General features: G+C 36.5%; 1 protein-coding gene across 3 annotated transcripts in view; it reads right to left on the minus strand.

The window, feature by feature from the left end:
- Nucleotides 1–13,712: 13,712 nt before the first annotated feature.
- The window catches only part of LOC111772204 (regulator of DNA class I crossover intermediates 1-like), a 75,569-nt gene continuing 70,213 nt past the window's right edge, over nt 13,713–19,068 (minus strand). The window contains exons 14-15 of one of the 3 annotated variants that reach the window (XR_011431675.1): nt 17,431–17,513; nt 13,713–14,477 (exon numbers count right to left, since the gene is read on the minus strand). Coding sequence is in view for 1 of the 3 variants with exons in the window: in XM_070248970.1 (XP_070105071.1) it covers nt 14,384–14,477; nt 17,431–17,513 (177 nt within the window). In the remaining 2 variants the exon portion in view is untranslated. The remainder of the gene's footprint in view (nt 14,478–17,430; nt 17,514–19,068) is intronic. The other 2 variants (XR_011431674.1, XM_070248970.1) reach the window with 2 other exon arrangements.

Raw genomic sequence — 19,068 nt, forward strand, 5'->3', positions numbered from 1 at the left:
ATTTGAGCTTCCTAGATCTTTGGTTGTTATCTGGCTTTAATTTGGGGAAATTCTTAGTCATTATTGCTTCAAATATTTCATCTGTTCCCTTCTCTCTTTCTTCTCCTTCTGTTATTCCCATCCCATTACATGTATGCTACATCATTTGTAATTGTCCCACAGTTCTTTGATATTCTGTTCAATTTTTTTAAGTCTTTTTTTTCTTTGCTTTTCAGTTTTGAAAGCTTCTATTGACATATCCCCAAGGTCATGGATTCTTTCCTGAGCCATGTCCAGTCTACTAATGAACCCAAAGGCATTCTTCATTTCTGTTACAATGTTTTTGATGTAGCATTTCATCTTGATTCTTTCTTCAAATTTTCATCTCTCTGCTTACATTACCCATCTGTTCTTGCATGGTGTCTCCTTTTTCCATGAGAGCCCTTAGCATATTAATCATAGCTGTTTTAAGTTCATAGTCTGATAATTTCAACATCCTTGCCACACCTGAATGTGGTTCTGATGCTTACTGTGTCTCTTCAAACTGTGCTTTTTGCATTTTAGTATGCCTAGTAATTTTTTGTTGAAATCTAGACATGATATACTGGGTAAAAGGAACTCCAGTAAATAGACCTTTAGTGATATAGTTGTAAGGCGTGGGAGGAAGGGAAGAGCTCTATATTCCTAGGATTAGGTCTCAGGTTTTTAGTGAGCCTGTGCCCCTTCACACGTGCTTCTCAGTTTTTTCTTCCCCTTAGGCAGGACAGGATGGCTAGAGAGAGCTGGAGTTGGACATTTCCCTTCTCCAGGTTTCATCAGGCTTGGAAAAGCCCTAGCAGGTCAGGCTCTAGTAACAGTTTCTCTTGAGGCCTTGTTAAGAAGAACAGAATGGTCTGGACTATTTCAAAATGATTCCTTTACTTCCTCCTGCCAGAAGCCTGAGAGGATTTTTCTCCAGTATTGGCTGTTAGAACCTGGCAGAGCTCTTGGAAATAAAACTCAAAAAAATGTATTGGAGCCTCACTACGAATGAACCCTCCTGGAATTTTTAACTCTCAAACTTGTCCACACTGAGCCCCCAGCAATCCACCAATTACAGTTTAGGTTTCTCACCTTGGCACTGGTCCCTGTGGAGGTTTCTGCTCTAGACTTTCTGCTTAGGTAAGTTGTGATTTTCTGTGTCCTCTTGTCTTTAATTTCAGGGGCAGCAATTTGCCCTGCGACCTCACTTCTCATATGGAAGTTGCTGATTTTCAGTTTGTTCAGCTTTTTACTTGTTGTTAGGATGAACTCCAACTTCCAACATCCTTACATGCTGGACTGGAAACCTAATAAGCTTCCTCAACTCTGTAAAATACAATTTGAAAAACTCCAGCTGAGGTAGACAACTTTTTATATGCTTGAAGAGCCACTTTTTCTACTAAGAGGAACTACTGGACAAGGGATCAGAAGACACTGAAGCCTTTTTAGAGGTGTTTACAATCAGGGAAATCCCTGAGCTCCAAGATAGCTGTACCTTTAGGAACCAAAGTAAATAAATTACCTTTATATTTGAGGTTTAATCAGAAATCTCAGGTAACCTGAAAGTGCCAATAGAGAAGCCCTCTATTGCTAGATGTTAGAGGTCATTTATCAACACACTTGATAAACATAACATAGGTATAACTGGCAATTACATGACCTCTTCCTCCCTCAAACAACAAAAGGATGTTTATGGGGGATGAAGATGGCAGCATAAGAAGAGCCTGATCTTACCTCCTCCCACTTTCACAACAAATGTACAGCTACATATGGATTAATTCCCCCTGAAAAGAAACTAGAAGCTAGTGGAACACCTGCTCCACAACAAAGGAGAAAAAGGACCACATCAAGATGGGTAGGAGAGGCAGAGAAATAGCCCCAAATACCCCCAGCCCCAGCATGGTGGCACACAATAGAGAGGAATGTCACCAGATGGGCACTTCTCCCAGAGAGTGAGGGGTGGGCTCCCCACATCAGGCAGTCCAGCCCCTGGGGTCTGCACCAGAGAGACAAGTTCCCAAAATATGCGGCTTAGAAAACCAACGGGGCTGACAACCAAGGGTTCCAAAGTGCTAAAGGAAACAGATCCCCTCTTAAAGAGCAAACACGCAGTCTCACTCACCTAGAGACCCAGCAAAATAACAGCAGTCTGAAAAGTGCTAAAACTATATGTGAAAGAGAGTCATTTGTGAATCTAAAAACAGCAGCTAGAGGGGTGGGGGATGGTGAAAACACTCACTGGGCACTGAGGCACTGGCAGAGGCCACTGCTGCGCTCCCCACCTAACCTGCCCACACAGGTGGCTACAGCATTCCCTGTTCTCTGGCAGGTCACGCAGGTGTGAGCAGACACAGCATTCTCATGCACCCTAGCTAAAGTCTGAGAGCCCATGCCACTGTGACTGAAGAATGAGTGACAGAGGCATTATCCCACTCCCAGCCTAAAGCCGAAATGAATTCCCCTGCCCCTGGGCTGGGGCTCACAAGAGCGAGCAGTCACGACAACCTCTCACTCCCAGCAACATCCCCCGAGCCTACCATCACACAAGAGCAAAGACAGGGCACATTCCAGCTGCAATGTGAAAGCCCATGAGCATGCTCATTCAAGTCAACCCGCCCCCTGCTTGTGAAGCCAGAAAGCAAGTCCTGCCCCCTACACTCTCAAACTTCCTGGCTAAAGCCAGGAGGCTAATGGAATCAACACAGGGGACACTCCCTGACTGCCTGGCCCTGGTAGCTGTTGTTCCTGAAGTCCATGGAACTGTAACAATCAGAAAGACAGTTCTTAACAGGCTACCACCACCCCAGGGCACTGCACCAACAGCAGGCTGAAACGCAAACCTAGTCTTCCTATAAAAAAAGGCATATTTACCTAGCCTGGAGCTTCACCCTGAGGGAGAGGCTTCAGGTTTCCCACACCTCTAGAGGCTAATGAGGCACTCTCAGGGAATGCAAGAAAGGAGATACTATCCTTGCACACCCCCTTGGCCTCACTACAGCTCAACAAGACTCCCCAGAAGGGAGCTTACACACTCATCAGGAACCCCAATATCTGCAACTATTGCCCTGGGGACACCACCACATCTCCTAGGCTGGAGGCCAGTAGGGATTACAACTGTAGCCCCAGAGGGCTTCCAATCAACCTGAAACTAGGTGCTCAATGAGATCTGTCCTCTTGGAACACTGACAAGTCTTGGCACACCCTCAACAACAGAGGCACATCAAGAATAAATCAGACAGTCTAGACAAACACAAAAGTTTAGAGAGACAACTAGAGTAGGGTTGCACGAGAAGGACCATCATCTACACAAGACCACACTTTCAAGATTGAGAGAGGTAGGAGTTTTCCCTAATACATAGAAACAAACACAGAGAGCCAAGCAAATGAAAAAACAAAGAAATATGCTCTAAACAAAGGAACAAGATAAAACGTCAAAAAAAGACCTTAATGATACAAAGATAAATAATCTACCTGATAAAGAATTCAAAGTAATGATCATAAGGATGCTCACAGAACTTGGGAGAAGAATGGATAAACAGAGTGAGAAATTCAACAAAGAGTCAGAAAATATAAGAAGAACCAGTGAGAGCTGAAGAGCGCAATAACTGAAATGAAAAATACACTAGATGGAATCAATAGCTGATTAGATGACAGAGAAGTGTGGATCAGTGAGCTGGAAGACAGGGTAGTGGAAATCACCCAATTAGAACAGAAAAAGAAAAAAGAATTTAAAAAATGAGGAAAATTTAAGGGACCTCTGGTGCAAGGTCAAGGATACTAACATTTGCATTATAGGGGTCCCAGAGGAGAAAAAAGAGAGAAAGGGGCAGAAAACCTATTTGAAGAAATAATGGTTGAAAACTTCCCTAACTTGGCTAAGGAAACAGAGATTCGGGTCCAGGAAGCACAGAGAGTCCCAAACAAGATGAACCCAAAGAGATCTACACCAAGACATATCATAAGTGAAATGGCAAAAGTTAAAGATAAAGAGAGAAAAACCACTAGTCACACACAAGGGACTATCAAATGATTTTTCAGGAGAAACCTTACAGGCCAGAAGGGAATGACGGGATATATTCAAAGTGCTGAAAGGAAAAAACTTACAACCAAGAATACTCTACCTGGCAAGGTTATCCTTCAGAATTGAAGAAGAGTTTCCCAGACAGGGACACTACCACTAAACAGTTCAGCACCACTAAACTAGCCTTATAAGAAATGTTAAAGGGACTTCTTTAAGCAGAAAAAAAAAGGGCCATAACTAGAAATAAGAAAATATACGTAAGAAAAAACCTCACAGGTAAAGGCAACTATATAGTAAAGGTAGTGGATCAACAACTTATAAAACTAGTACGAAAATTAAAGGAAAAAAGCAGTAAAATCAACTGTAGTTACAGTAAGTAGTTAAGGGATACATGATAAAAACTTGTAAAATATGACATCAAAAACATAAACTGGGGGATTTAAAAATATAGAGCTTTTAGAATGCATTCAAACTTAATGAACTTTCAACTTAAATAGACCTTTCTACACAGAGATTGTTATATATGAACCTCATGGTATCCACAAACCAAAAACCTATAATAGATATACAAAAAATAAACAGAAAGGAACTCACATGTAACAATAAAGAAAGTCAACAAACCACAAGGCAAGAAAGGAACAGAGACGAACTACAGAAACAACCAGAAAACAATTAGTAAAACTGCAATAAGTACATATCCATCAATAATTACTTTAAATGTAAATGTACTAAATTTTCAAATCAAAAGACAAAGGGTGGCTGAATGGATCAAAAAACAAGACACATCTATATGCTATGTCTAAGAGACTCACTTCAGATCTAAAGACACACAGAATGAAAATGAAGGGATGGAAGAAGATATGCCATACAAATGGAAAAAAAAGAAAGCTGGGGTAGCAATATTACTATCAGGCAAAATAGACTTTAAAACAAAGAATGTAACAAAAGACAAAGAATGGCAATATCTAATGACAAAGGGATCGATCCAACAAGAGGATATAACATTTGTAAATATTTATGCACCCAACATAGGAGCACCTAAATATATAAAGCAAATATGTAAAGAGAGAAACTGAAGTAATACAATAATAGTAGAGACTTTAATACCTCACTTACATCAAACGATAGATCATCCAGACAGAAAATCAACACGAAAACATTGGCCTTAAATAACACACTAGAACAGAAGGACTTAATAGATACATAAAGAACATTCCATCCAAAAACTGCAGAACATACATTCATTTCAAGTGCGCATGGAACATTCTCCAGGGTAGATCACATGTTAGGCCACAAAAAAGTCTCCAGAAATTTAAGAAGACTGAAATCATATCAGGCATCTTTGCTGACTACAATAATGTAAAACTAGAAGTCAACTATAAGAAGAAAACTGGAAAGAACACAAATACATGTAGACTAAACAATATGATACTATACAACCAACGGGTCAACAAAGAAATAAAGAGGAAATCAAAAAATACCTTGAGACAAATGAAAATGGAAAAACAACATTCTAAACTCTATGGGATGCAGCAAAAACAGTTATAAGATGCAAGTTTATAGCAATACAGGCCTATTAAGAAAGAAGAAAAATCTTGAATAAACAATCTAACTTTACACCTAAAGGAACTAGAAGAGGAAGAACAAACAATGATCAAAGTTAGTAGAAGGGGAAAAAAAATAAAGTTCAGAGCAGAAATAAATGAAAGAGACGAAGAAAACAATAAAGATGATCAGTGAAACTAAGAGTTGGTTCTTTGAAAAGATAAACAAGACTGATAAACCTCTAGCCAGACTCATCAAGAGAGGACCCAAATCAATAAAATTAGAAAGGAAAGAGGAGAAGTTACAACCAACAGAAATACAAAAGACCATAAGAGATTACTATGAACAATTATACACCAACAAATTGGATAACCTAGAAGAAATGGACAAATTCCTACAAACACACATCTTTCAAGATTGAATCATGAATGAATAGACCAATTACTAGTAACAAAATTCAATCAGTAATTTAAAAACTTTCAGAAAAACAAGTCCAGTACCAGACAGTTTCACAGGCGAATTCTACCAAAGACTTAAAGAACAGTTAATACCTATCCTTCTCAATTTATTCCAAAAAATAGAGGAAGAGGAAGAAATGCTTCCAAACTCATTTCTTTTAAAGATTTTATTTTTCCTTTTTATCCCCAAAGCCCCCCAGTACATAATTGTGTATTTTTAATTGTGGGTCCTTCTAGTTGTGGCATGTGGGATGCCACCTCAGCATGGCTTATTGAGCAGTGCCATGTCCGTGCCCAGGATTTGAACCAGTGAAACCCCAGGCCAGTGAAGCAGAGCGCACGAACTTAACCACCCAGCCAAAGGGCTGGCCCATCCAAACTCATTTTATGAGGCCAACATTACCCTGATACCAAAACTAAACAAAGACAAAATTTGACAAAAAGAAAATTACAGGCCAATATCTGTGATGAACACAGATGCAAAACATTATGTTAGCAAAACCAAACTCAACAATACATTAAATGGATTATACACCAAGATCAAGTGGGATTTATGCCAAGAATGCAAGGCTGGTTCAATATCCAGTAATCAAAGTGATAGGATAAAACTCATACGATCATATCAACAGATGCAGAAAAGCATTTAACAAAATTTAACATCTACTTACGATAAAAACTCTCAATCAAGTGGGTATAGAGAGAATCTACCTCAACATAATAAAGGCCATATATGACAAATCCACAGCTAACATCATATTCAACAGTGAAAAACTGAAAGATTTTCCTCTAAGATCAGGAAGAAGACAAGGATGTCCACTTTTGCCACTTTTATTCAACATAGTAAGACAGTCCTAGCGAGAGCAATTAGGTAAGGAAAAGAAATAGAAGGCATCCAAACAGAAAAGAAGTTAAACTGCCTCTGTTTGCAGATAACATGATATTACATATAGAAAACCCTGAAGACACCATCAAAAACTGTTAGAGCTAATAAATACATTCAGTAAAGTTGCACAATACAAAATCAACATGCAAAAATTGGTTGTACTTTTATACACTAGCAATGAATTATCAGAAAGAAAAATGAAGAAAATAATCCCATTTACATTTGCATCAGAAAGAATATAGTAACTAAGGATAATTTAACCAAGGAGGTGAAAGACCTGTATACTCTGAAAACTATAAAACACTGATGAAAGAAATTGAAGATGACACAAATAAATGGAAAGACATATCGTGCTCATGGTTTGGAAGGATTAATATTGTTAAAATGTCCATACTATGCAATGCAATCTACAGATTTAATGCAATCCTATCAAAATTCCAATGGCATTTTTCACAGAACTAGAACAAACAATCCTAAAATTTGTATGGAACCACAAAAGAGCCCGAATAGCCAAAGCAACCTTGAGAAAGAAGAACACAGCTGGAAGTATCAAGCTCCTTGATTTCAAAGTATACTACAAAGCTATAGTAGTCAAAATAGTATGATACTGGCACAAAAACAGGTACCTAGGTCAACAGAACAGAGAACCCAGAAATAAACCCATGAGTATATGGTCATTTAATCTATGTCAAAGAAGGCAAGAATATATAATGAAGAATAGACAGCCTTTTCAATAAATGGTGCTGGGAAAACTGGACAGCTACATGCAAAACAAAAAGAAAATGGACCACTATCTTACACCATATACAAAAATATATTTGAAATGGATTAAAAGTTTGAATGTAAGACCTGAAACCATTAAACTCCTAGAAGAAAACATAGGCAGTATGCTCTTTGACATCGGTCTTAGTAATATTAGTAACAGTTTTTTAGACCTGTCTCCTCAGGCAAGGGCAACCAAAGAAAACATAAACAAATAGGACTAAATCCAACTAAAAAGCTTTCAAACAGTGAAGGAAACCATCAACAAAATGAAAAGGCAAGCTACTGAATGGGAGAAGATATTTGCAAATCATATATCTGATGGGTTAATATCCAAAATACATAAAGAAGTTATACAACTTAATATCAAAAAAACAAACAACTTAACAAAAAATGGGCAGAGGGCCTGAAAAAACATTTTTCCAAAGAAGACACACAGACAGCTAACAGGCACATGAAAAGATGCTTAACATTACTAATCCTCAGAGAAATGCAAATCAAAACCACAATGAGATATCACATCTTTTACAATGGCTATCATCAAAAAGACAAAAAATAACAAGTGTTGGCAAGGACGTGGAGAAAGAAAACCCTCATGCACTGTTAATGGAAATGTAAATTGGTGCAGCCACTGTGGAAAACAATATGGAGGTTCCTCAAAAAATTAAAAATAGAACTACTATATGATTCAGCAGTTCCACTGCTGGGTATCTATTAGAAAACAAAAACATTAATCTGATAAGATATATGCACCCCTATGTTCACTGCAGCATTATTTACAATAGCCAAGATACGAAAGCAACCTAAATGTCCATTGATAGATGAATGGATAAAGATGATGTGGTATATATACAAAGAAATATTATGCAGCCATAAAAGTGAATGAAATCTTACCATTTGTGATACCATGGATGGACTCAGAAGGTATTATGCTAAGTGAAATAAGTCAGACAAAGATAATTCCTTTACAACTTCACTTATAGCGGAATCTAAAAAACAAAACAAACAAACCAGCAAAACAAAAGAGGAACAGACTTATAAACAAACTGGTGGTTGCCAGAAGGGAGGAGGGTTGGGGGTAGGTGAAATAAGTGAATGAGATTAAGAGGTGTAAACTTTCACTTATAAAATAAAGTCATGGGCATATAATGTATAGGGAATATAGTCAATTATATTGTAATAACTTTGTATGGTCACAGATATTTCAGTTAAATATATGTTGGAGCTCCTTACTCTATTCTCCTTATTAACTCTCTCTCATATTTTCGACTACTTTTTCTCTCCTGCATTCTGGATAATTTATTCTGATGCATATTTCATTTCACTAATTCTTTCTTCATTTATGTCTAATATGCTGTTAGACCCACTTATTGAGTCTTCAGCAGGTGGCAGAAATGGAAAACTGGGACTAGAGACTTGTAAAACTGAAAAAATTAGCAATGTTAACATCTGAGTTATACCTATAAAAACAATTCATTCATCCATTTGTCATGGTTCCTAACCTGTCAACATGGATTACACCAGGAGCAAACCCTAAGTCAAGTATTCAAGTGCAGGTAGTTTATTTGGGGTGAAACACTGGCCTGGAATTAGAGAAGTTAAACAGGAAAGGAAGGAAGTTAATAAAGGGTTTATTATCAAGAAAGTTAACACTGTAAGCAAGTGAAGCTTAATCCTTGTGAAGAACTCTGGAAGAATGGTGTTTCTCCAACTTCAAAGTGCACAACATCACCTATTTAAGCAGAGATTCCTGGACCTCACTCCCAGAGATCCTGATTCAGTAGTTTTGGGGTGGGTTTTGTGAAAATAAATACAGGAAACCTCATTGAAAATGGAGCTGGGGAGCCCTGAAGGGGAGCTTTCATGCACTATCACTTGCCATACCTTACAGACCCCAAACAGGAAAAAGCATACCTCACAATCCCCAACAGGAAGAGGCTTACTTGACACACCCCAGCAGGAGGAAGGAAGAATTTCTCTTTGCCCAGCAACAGCGTGGCCAATGAGAAACCATCACACTCAGTCAATGAGAAGTCATTACCACCATGAACTCAGTCTCCTCCAAAAGACTTTTTTTCAAAACAGCCCCTCCCAGCTTTCATCTTTCCTCTGTAAAAGCAAGCCCCTCTCCTCTCTTCTCTGGACTTGCCTATGGTTAGCCATAGTTTGCATGTCCCAAATTACAAGTCCTCCGCTCTTCCCAAATACAGTCATTTTGCTGGTAAAATAACAGGCTCTTTTGTTTTTTAAGGTCAACAGTTCTAAGAATTTGTATTTCTAACCAACTCCCAGGCAGTAGTGATGTTAATGCTACAGGTCAGTGGATCACACTTTGAGTAAGCAGTAGTATAGAACACACTTCTGAGGGAGTTATCTTGCCCAAGAGGCAAGGAAACTGGGGTATTTATCCAACAACTCCCAACAGTCATTGTTTTAAAAGGCTGCTCTCAAACAGCATTAATTCCCTGGTACTTCCTGCCTGACTGCACATTGGCAGAGCAGGTGTCTGCAGCCAAGAGAAACCCCTCAGGAAATGAGTCACATGTGCTGGAAGCTGAAATCAGTTTGGCATGTATTGACATGGAAAATGCCAAGGAAATGTGAGCAGATCATTGACACCATTTGCTACACTGCTATGTATAGTGTCATGGGGAAAATACACATTAAGCAAGAAATTACACAAATAAATTACAATGATAAGTGGTATAAAAGTAAATTACATGAGGCTCCCACTAAAGATAGCCTCATATTATTTCAGATGGCAACCTCCTAGAGTAGTTGATGCTGACCAAAACAATGCACTCTTACAACTCTGTTAAACACCAACTCCAGATCGGTATCGTATACATCTGCCATTACTGAATGCACAGTATCTTATTTGAAGTCACTGTGATTGGCAGTTTACATTACAAATGTGTGCGTAATTATTATTAAGTTTTCCATTTGTTTCATTTGGATAAACCTTAGCTAAGATTTACTTTGTTTTATAAACCTTAAATTGCAAATATGAAAAGCAAGCTATGTTTATTTACTTCAATTATTTTTTTTTATTAAATGGTTTCACCAAGAGAAAACCTAAACCAGTATTGCATTTTGAGAAGTATGTTATAATTTATTCTATGTCTTTTTTATTTTGTAAATCTATACTCACTTTCCTTCCTAAATATATTTATCTCCTTAAAGCATCTAAAGAGTTAGCAACTGCAAAGTTAGGGAACAGTCCACAAAACTATCCTTACTTCAGTGGTTTCAAGCTCACACTCAGATTTGATAACTTGCTGGAAGCACTCACTGAAAGCTGTTGTACTCATAGTTACAGTTTATGACTGGGAACGGATATAGATTAAAATCAGCCTAGGTTAGAAACACATAGGACAGAGCCTAGGAAAGGAATAAGTGTGGCGCTTCCAGTTGGCCTCTTCTATGGACAGTGTTATTTTCATGGTATCAATGTGTGACAACACCCACAGAGTACTGCCAAACAAGGAAGCTCATCTGAGCCTTGGTGTCCAAAGCGTTTATTGAGGCTCCGTAACAGTCCCATGGCTGATTGCCCACATGGCTGATCTCATTTTCTAGCTCCTTAAGAAGTCAAGCTGATGCCGCTTGACTCTAAGTACCATCCTAAATCACACTGTTACTATCTGGCTTGGCCCACGGTCCCGCCACAAACAAAAACATTTCTGTCAGGCATGATATCCCAGGGCTTAGCAATTACCTCCCAAAAGCCAAGAGCTCAGGCCAGATTTCTTTTTGGGCAAGTTTAAATTCTCTACTACACTGTGCCTTACTCTGTTCTCATTGTGTGTGGTCACTGCACTAAAAAGCCCTGACATTCTTCTTCATCTTTTTGAGCTTAACTGCCACATTATGATATTGATAAAAATATAACTAGTTGTGGACTTTTGTAATATACATGCTTCAACACTGCTAGACTCTCATTAGTATTTGGGAAAAAGTCAGTTTATTTGCTATTTGAAACCCACCCAAGACTCACGGCTCAATCTTATTCTAGTATCATCAGTGAGAATTTTCTTTTTCCATATATAGGCATACCTTGTTTTATTGTGCTTCACTTTCTTGTACTTTGTAGATACCGCATTTTTGCGAGACCCTCCACCAGCAAAAAGATTACGACTTGCTAAAGGCTCAAACGATGGTTAGCATTTTTTAGCGATGAAGTATTTTTTAATTAAGGCATGTACATTTTTTGTTGCTGTTTTTAAAGATTTTATTTGGGGCAGGCCCGGTGGCGCAGCAAATAGTGCACACGTTCTGCATCTTGGCGGCCTGAGGTTCACCGGTTTGTATCCCGGGTGGGGACATGGCACCACTTGGCAAACCCCATGCTGTGGTAGGCGTCCCACATATAAAGTAGAGGAAGATGGACATGGATGTTAGCTCAGGGCCAGTCTTCCTCAGCAAAAAGAGGAGGATTGGCAGTAGTTAGCTCAGGGCTAATCTTCCTCGAAAAAAATAAAAGATTTTATTTTTCCTTTTCCTCCCCAAAGCACCCCAGTACATAGTTGTGTATATATATATATTTTTTAGTTGTGGGTCCTTCTAGTTGTGGCATGTGGGATGCCGCCTCAGCATGGCCTGATGAGTGGTGCTATGTCCGCACCCAGGATCCAAAACAACAAAACACTGGGCCGCCCCAGTGAAGCGTGTGAACTTAACCACTCGGCCACAGGGAGAGCCCTCTGTCTTTTTAGACATAATGCTATTACACACTTAATAGGCTACAATACAGTGTAAACATAACTTTTATATGCACTGGGAAACCAAAAAATTCCTGTGAATCGCTTTACTGCAGTATTTACTTTACTGCAGTACTCACTTTACTGCAGTGGTCTGGAATTGAACCCACAATCTCTCTGAGGTATGCCTGTATTGGTCTTCATTGCTATATATGTCATATTTTGCAAAATAATAATGAGGATAATCAATCTATGATGTAATACCTTTTCTTTAATATCAGGATGAAAATCTGGCTTTTTGAAAAGCTATCAATTGTACATCAGATAGTTAAATTTTCCTTTCATGAGATGATTACTATACTTGAAAACAATTACTTAGGAGCGCATTGTTCTCTCTCTGAGGCAGCAAAGATAGCTTCCTAAAACTAGCTAAAAACCTGAAGATTGCTACTGTTTAAACACGAACTTTTAGTATTTATAAATTGTTACGCTTCAAATCCCCTCTGCAATACAAACTATTGAGTGATATCCATGCATGTAAAAATGCAGTATCTCATCACTCTTTTCCTTAAAGGCACAGAAACTCCCTAACAATTTTATTTTTGGTTCCGTTAGATAGGAGAATGCCCCCTGTTGCGCACTTTGTAATACAGTCATACAAATGTCTGAGTATGAACATTTAAAATCTTACTGCAAAAAATGTTATGTTGGAAACAAAACTTGTATTTTATAAATGAGAAATCTTGATGTAATATTTATGAAACAAATCTTAGCAATATTAAAATTAGTGAACATAAATCATTTTTTCCAATGTTGAACAATTCTTTTATAAAAGTATGAAAACATTTTTTTAATCTTGAAGAAAATAACACTTTCCTTTGAATTAATATAAGTTGGTACTTGTATTACAAAAAACGTTATCCAGGGCCCACCCAGTGATATAGTGGTTAAGTTTGCAAGCTCTGCTTCAGCAGCCCAGGATTCACTGGTTCAAATCCTGGGCAAGGACCTAGACACCTCTCATCACACCATGCTATGGCAGCATTCCACATACAAAATAGAGGAAGAGTGGCAACACATGTTAGCTCAGGGCCAATCTTCCTCATCAAAAAAAAAAAAAATGTTATCCAAACAAAATAGAAAATATGTTGTATCTAAAACTTAATGCCAGAAATTTTTACTGAGGGTATAATAATTAATGTAAATAGCTGAGAAAATCTTATAATGCGGTTAGAAAACATATTTGATATTTAGTATTATTTTGTGTCTTAAAATCTTGGAAGAGAACATTTTGACTAAAAACATGCAAATGCACCAAATCTAACAATAAATGTGACAAGAAAGCAAGTAAACATATTTTTAATCCACAAACAGCAGCATATCATAATATAATGAATAATCACCATAAGAATGATAGTAAATTTACATATATATTATTTTCTAAAAACTTGAAGATACTGAAGAAATACCTATGCAAAGCAAATGCATAAATTAAGAATATTAAAATGTTTAAAAATAAACCATAAATATATCCTGTGACTACTTCCACCTTGTGCTTAGCTGCATTTTCTCATTCCTTATTATGTTAATGAAATTCTGAACATTAAGTGAAATGCTAAATCTCAGGCTGAGATCTCAGCATATTAGTTGTTCTTAAGGATTTCCTGCCCTCCAGTGGTATCTGCCTTAATATTTTCACTGCACCTTTCAACATCACAAAGAGAAGACACATCACTTATACATTTACATTTTGAAATTATATCACACTGTATGGCAGCATCTAACTTTTCTTTCATTACAGGTTCACTCTCAGTTTGTACCCATGCATCACATCTTGCAACTTGTACAGTGCAATTACTGCTTTTGTCTTGCACAATGTGTGCTGAATCACACTGAGACTGTGGAAACTGATCTGTCTTATCTTTAAGTGAGAACTGGTGAAAATTCTCATATTGTTTATGAATTTTGGCATTGTTTTTAGCAATCCTATCATGTGGAAGTTTTGCCATCCTTTCTAAATAAAAACTGTTAGTTGTTTCTTTGGTTTTGATGGATCTCCTATTTGAATCTTCAATTTGCTGCAATATTTGATCTTCATCTTCAGACAGCTAAAAGAAATTTAGTAATTTTGCTGTAAATGATGCTTTAATTTTAAAAAATCATTCAATGACTTCAAAGCAGACATTCTTAAATTCACATCATGGAAAATTTCAAAATACAGAAGAGACTTTTGGCAGGTGGCAAGTCAACCTGCACTTTTGATTTTTAAAAATCATGGAGGTTATGGATTTTTTAAACAACAAGAACAATAATGATAATGACAATCCTTGTATTAAAAATTCGAAAGAAAGGGTCGGCCCTGTAGTATAGTGGTTAAGTCAGGCAGGCTCCACTTCAGCAGCCCAGGTTCATGGGTTCAGATCCCATGGACCTACACTACTGCCAAGCCATACTGTCTTGGCAACCCATATACAAAATAGAGGAAGACCGGCACAGATGTTAGCTCAGGGCTAATCTTCCTCAGCAAAGAAATAAAAAAAAAAAAGAGGAAGATTAACAACCGATGTTAGCTCAGAGAGAATCTTCCTCACCAAAAAAAAAAAAAGAAAGAAAGCAAAAGAGCTAAAAAAGAGAAGGGGAATTTTGTCTCTTATCAGTCTCTATAATCACAGGCTACATCATCCCCCTACCCTTTCACACAGAGGAAACGATATACACCACACTCTTCAACCACTTAAAAAGAATGGAGTAGAAGTAATAACTTCGAAAGAAACAGTTGACACATATAACTTGTTCAACTATTCACTCATTGACTTTAGTCAAAAAATATCTATATTGTATCTTTTATGGGCCCAGTCTCATAAAAGAAACAACTTAAGGAGAGTATCGCCTAACAGAAAATCAAATAGACAAAAGGAAAATTAAACAGCAATAAATATCACAACTGTTACATAAAAAGTCAAATTTTAAGTACTTTTAATAGGTTTATATTTCAATTTACTAGCTTGAATTTTTCAACTTCACAAAACATTTATCTCTTAATTACTGCACTAACCAAAATATTCTTTTAGTGAAAATCTTATATAAAAGTACTGATTAGCCAAGCTAAAAAAAAAAAAAAAAGGCAGAGTTAACATTAAAAACCAAAATGAGGTATACGTCTCAGTTGTTTGGCACTGAAATAGGAAAAGTAAGCCCAAGAAACAGCATTAAGACTGGCTGCACACAAATTAGAGAAAACAAGCTCAATACATTTGTTTATTCAAGAAACAAGTATTTTTTAGCATCTGCAATGCAAGTGAAGCAGACACAGTTGCTGCCCTCTTAAAGCACACGTTCTCATTGGTGGAAATGGCATTAACCAAATAATCACACGCGTGCATATGTAATGACAGAATGAGAAAAGCACTATGAAAAACAAGTATGAAGGACCTTGAGAGGATAATTGAGGGGCCTAATTTAGATTGAGGAACCAAAGAGGGGCTTTCAGAAGCAGCGACATATTTACGCTAAGACCTAAAGGATGAGTAACAGTAAGGCAGAGGAAACAGGATATATAAATAAATGCCCTGAAGCAGAAAAGAGACTGATAAACTAAGGAAAGTGAAATGTCATACGTGTGGAGTGTGGTGAGAGAGGGAGAACACCAGAAGTTGAAGATGTAGCCAGACTCTAAAGTAAAACAGAAATCCACTCATAGGAATAACATGATTCAATTTAAGTTTTCAAAAGATCACGATGACTGCTAACTGGAGAAAAAGTGGAACAAGAGTGGAAAATAGATCTCTTAGGAAACAACCACAATAGTTCAAGAACAAGATGATGGTACCTTAACTAGGGTATTGACACCAGAAGTTGAGGAAGTAGATAAATATGCCAAGTATTTTGGAAGTACAATTGACTGAATGAAGTGATGGAATGAATGTGGTTAAGGAAGGCAGATGAGGCAGAAAGAAATGACAGTTAATTACTAAGTTTCTAGAGTGAGCAATTGAGTGGACAAAAAGGTATCACTAATATAGGAAATATCAATAAAACTGACTTGGGGAGAAGATCAGGGGAATTCAGTTTGAGGAATAAAAAGAAGGAGATTTTTGTGAAACATCCAAGAAGAGGTATCCGCTAGGAAACTGGACATCTAAATAAGGATCTGGGCTAAAGTCATAAAGTTGAGAACTGTCCTCAACTAGACAGTATATAAGTCATTGGAGCACATAACATCATCTAGAGTTTGGAATGTAGGTTAAGAGAAGAAAAGGATCCTGCAGCAAACCGTAAACACTATGACATTTATATAGGAGGAAGGGTGGAAGAGAAGTAGACAAAGGCATAAAGTAGCACTCAAAGAGGTATGAAAAAACCAAAAGAGTGTGTTATCATAAAAGCAAAGAGAAGAAAATGTTTCAAAAAAAAAGAACATAATTTCTATTAATATTACTAAAAGTTCTTGTAAAATAAAAACTTCAGTGTCCAACGAATTTGACAAAATAGAAATCACTGGGGTCCTTCCTTAGCAAGAGCAGTTCAGATGGAAAGTGAGAGACAAAAGGTGGACGAAATGAATACGGAAGAATTGATGGAGGAGAATTCCATTAAATGTGATTTCTGAGAAATGCAGCATTCCCACTCAGAACATAGCATGTCATTCCAATTATTCAGACGACAGTCTTCAGTAACACTTTAGTGTTTTCTTCATATAAGCCTTAAGGTTTTCTTTTTGTATGTATTTTTGGTTGTTTTAGGTTTTCAATTCTTATGAGTGGGTTCTTTTAAAAACTCTTTTAAAAGAAACACAACTTTATCATATACACACACACATATCCTGATAAGATTGGCTTTTGTCAATAATAATGAACACATTCATTTATACTTTAATTTTATATTTCTGTTTACGTTCTTACATTTTTAATATTTTTCATTTTTTGTTTACATTTATATTTCCACTAGTTATTGTCTCAACTATTTGTTTCAGAATGCAAACGTACACTATGAGATATACAAAGAATTCTAAACTAGTATAGCATATATTAATAAGCAAAAAAAAAGAAAAGCATAACTTACCATCTCTGAACTAGAACTGAAACAACTATCTGTGGGCCTTGGAGAGTAACTGGTAGACCAACTACTCTGTGAAGACTCAAGATCTGAAAACGAACATTTAACTCATGAAGAATGGTATTTATTAATACTCTACTAAATATATACACAGGCAGCAGATATCAGCTGGTAACATAAGTTTAGCTAACATACTGCAGAGCATTTTAAAAGTGTGCCAAAACTAGTTAAAACTTGAGAAACTCCGCATCTTGGATTTCTGACAGAGTATTACGGGTTTATTCTACACTTAAAAGTTTTTCATCTACAAGTAAAATAAGGGTACATAAGGCAAGAAAGGAGAACAGAGAAAATTCAATTGATTTTTTATAATATATGAACAATGTTTTATGAACAAATAATTTAAATAATAATTTAAAGTGTCAACCTACAGGAAGGAGGAATAAGGCAAGTTTATTAAGTTCAAAAGCACCAGATATTTGCTAATCTAATAAACAAAGCTTCCTTGTACAATAAAAGCTGTACTTAAAAAATCAACTCAAAGCATCCAGTCCGACATTCTTTCATTATGTGCTTAATGTGTTCTCTTATGAGAGCAAGTAAAGTTTAAAAATAGGCCTGAGAAGTAGGTCATGACTCCTCACAATGCATAAATACTGTAGACCAAGAGGGACGTGCATTCACACTAAAGTAGCAACAAAAACAACAAAAAGTACCTACCACCAAATCTAACAAGAGACATGCAGAATCTACTTGAGGAAAACTTTAAAGTGCTTAAAGGTGTTCTAAACAACTATTAAAGATACAAAATTAGGCTGAATTAACAAAAAGACATCCCTTGTTCTTAGATAGGTCTACTCAACATCATTAGTATGATAATCCACACTAAATCAATATATACACTTAGCATTTTCCTGATAAAACTAAAATATTTCTTTGGAGCTACACAAGTTGATTTTAAAGTTTATATAAAAAATAATCAATATTAGCCAGAAAAATTCTTTAAAAAGTACAAAGGGAGGTGTAACTGTTTTAGAAATTAAGCATACTATAAAGCACTTACCATAAAAATAGTACAGTATTAGCACACAAAGATTAGGAAAGACCAGTAGAACAGTAAAGAAAGCCCAGCACATATGAAAAGTTAGTACATAAAAAAGGTGGTCTCACAAATGCCTAGGGAAAAGATGCATTTTAAAAACCTGAATCAATACACATCTCACACCTTAAATCACAATAAACTCTAAATGGATTAAAGATTTAAGTGTAAAAATATAAAATCATACTAACACTAGAAGAAAACATTAAGTGAATTCATTTAACCTGGGAGTGTAAAGTCTTTCTAATTAAATCCAGAAGTATAAAAGAAAAGATGAATAAAATCAACCACATAAAAAAATACATTAATCCTTTGGCAAAGCAGGAAATATCATAAGCAAAGTCAAAACAAATCAAAAACCAATAATAAACTAGGAGGAAATATTTGTGACATATCACAAAGACCTAAATCTCTTTAATATATAAAGAGTTCTTAAATATCAAGAAAAAAAATACCAAAAATTCAATTGGTCAAAAGACACGAATGGAGACTTTAAAGAAAAAGAAATGAAAACAGACATTAAATATTTTTAAAAGACACTCAAC

This window comes from Equus caballus, chromosome 23 (assembly GCF_041296265.1).
Source record: "Equus caballus isolate H_3958 breed thoroughbred chromosome 23, TB-T2T, whole genome shotgun sequence".
Lineage (NCBI taxonomy): Eukaryota > Metazoa > Chordata > Mammalia > Perissodactyla > Equidae > Equus > Equus caballus.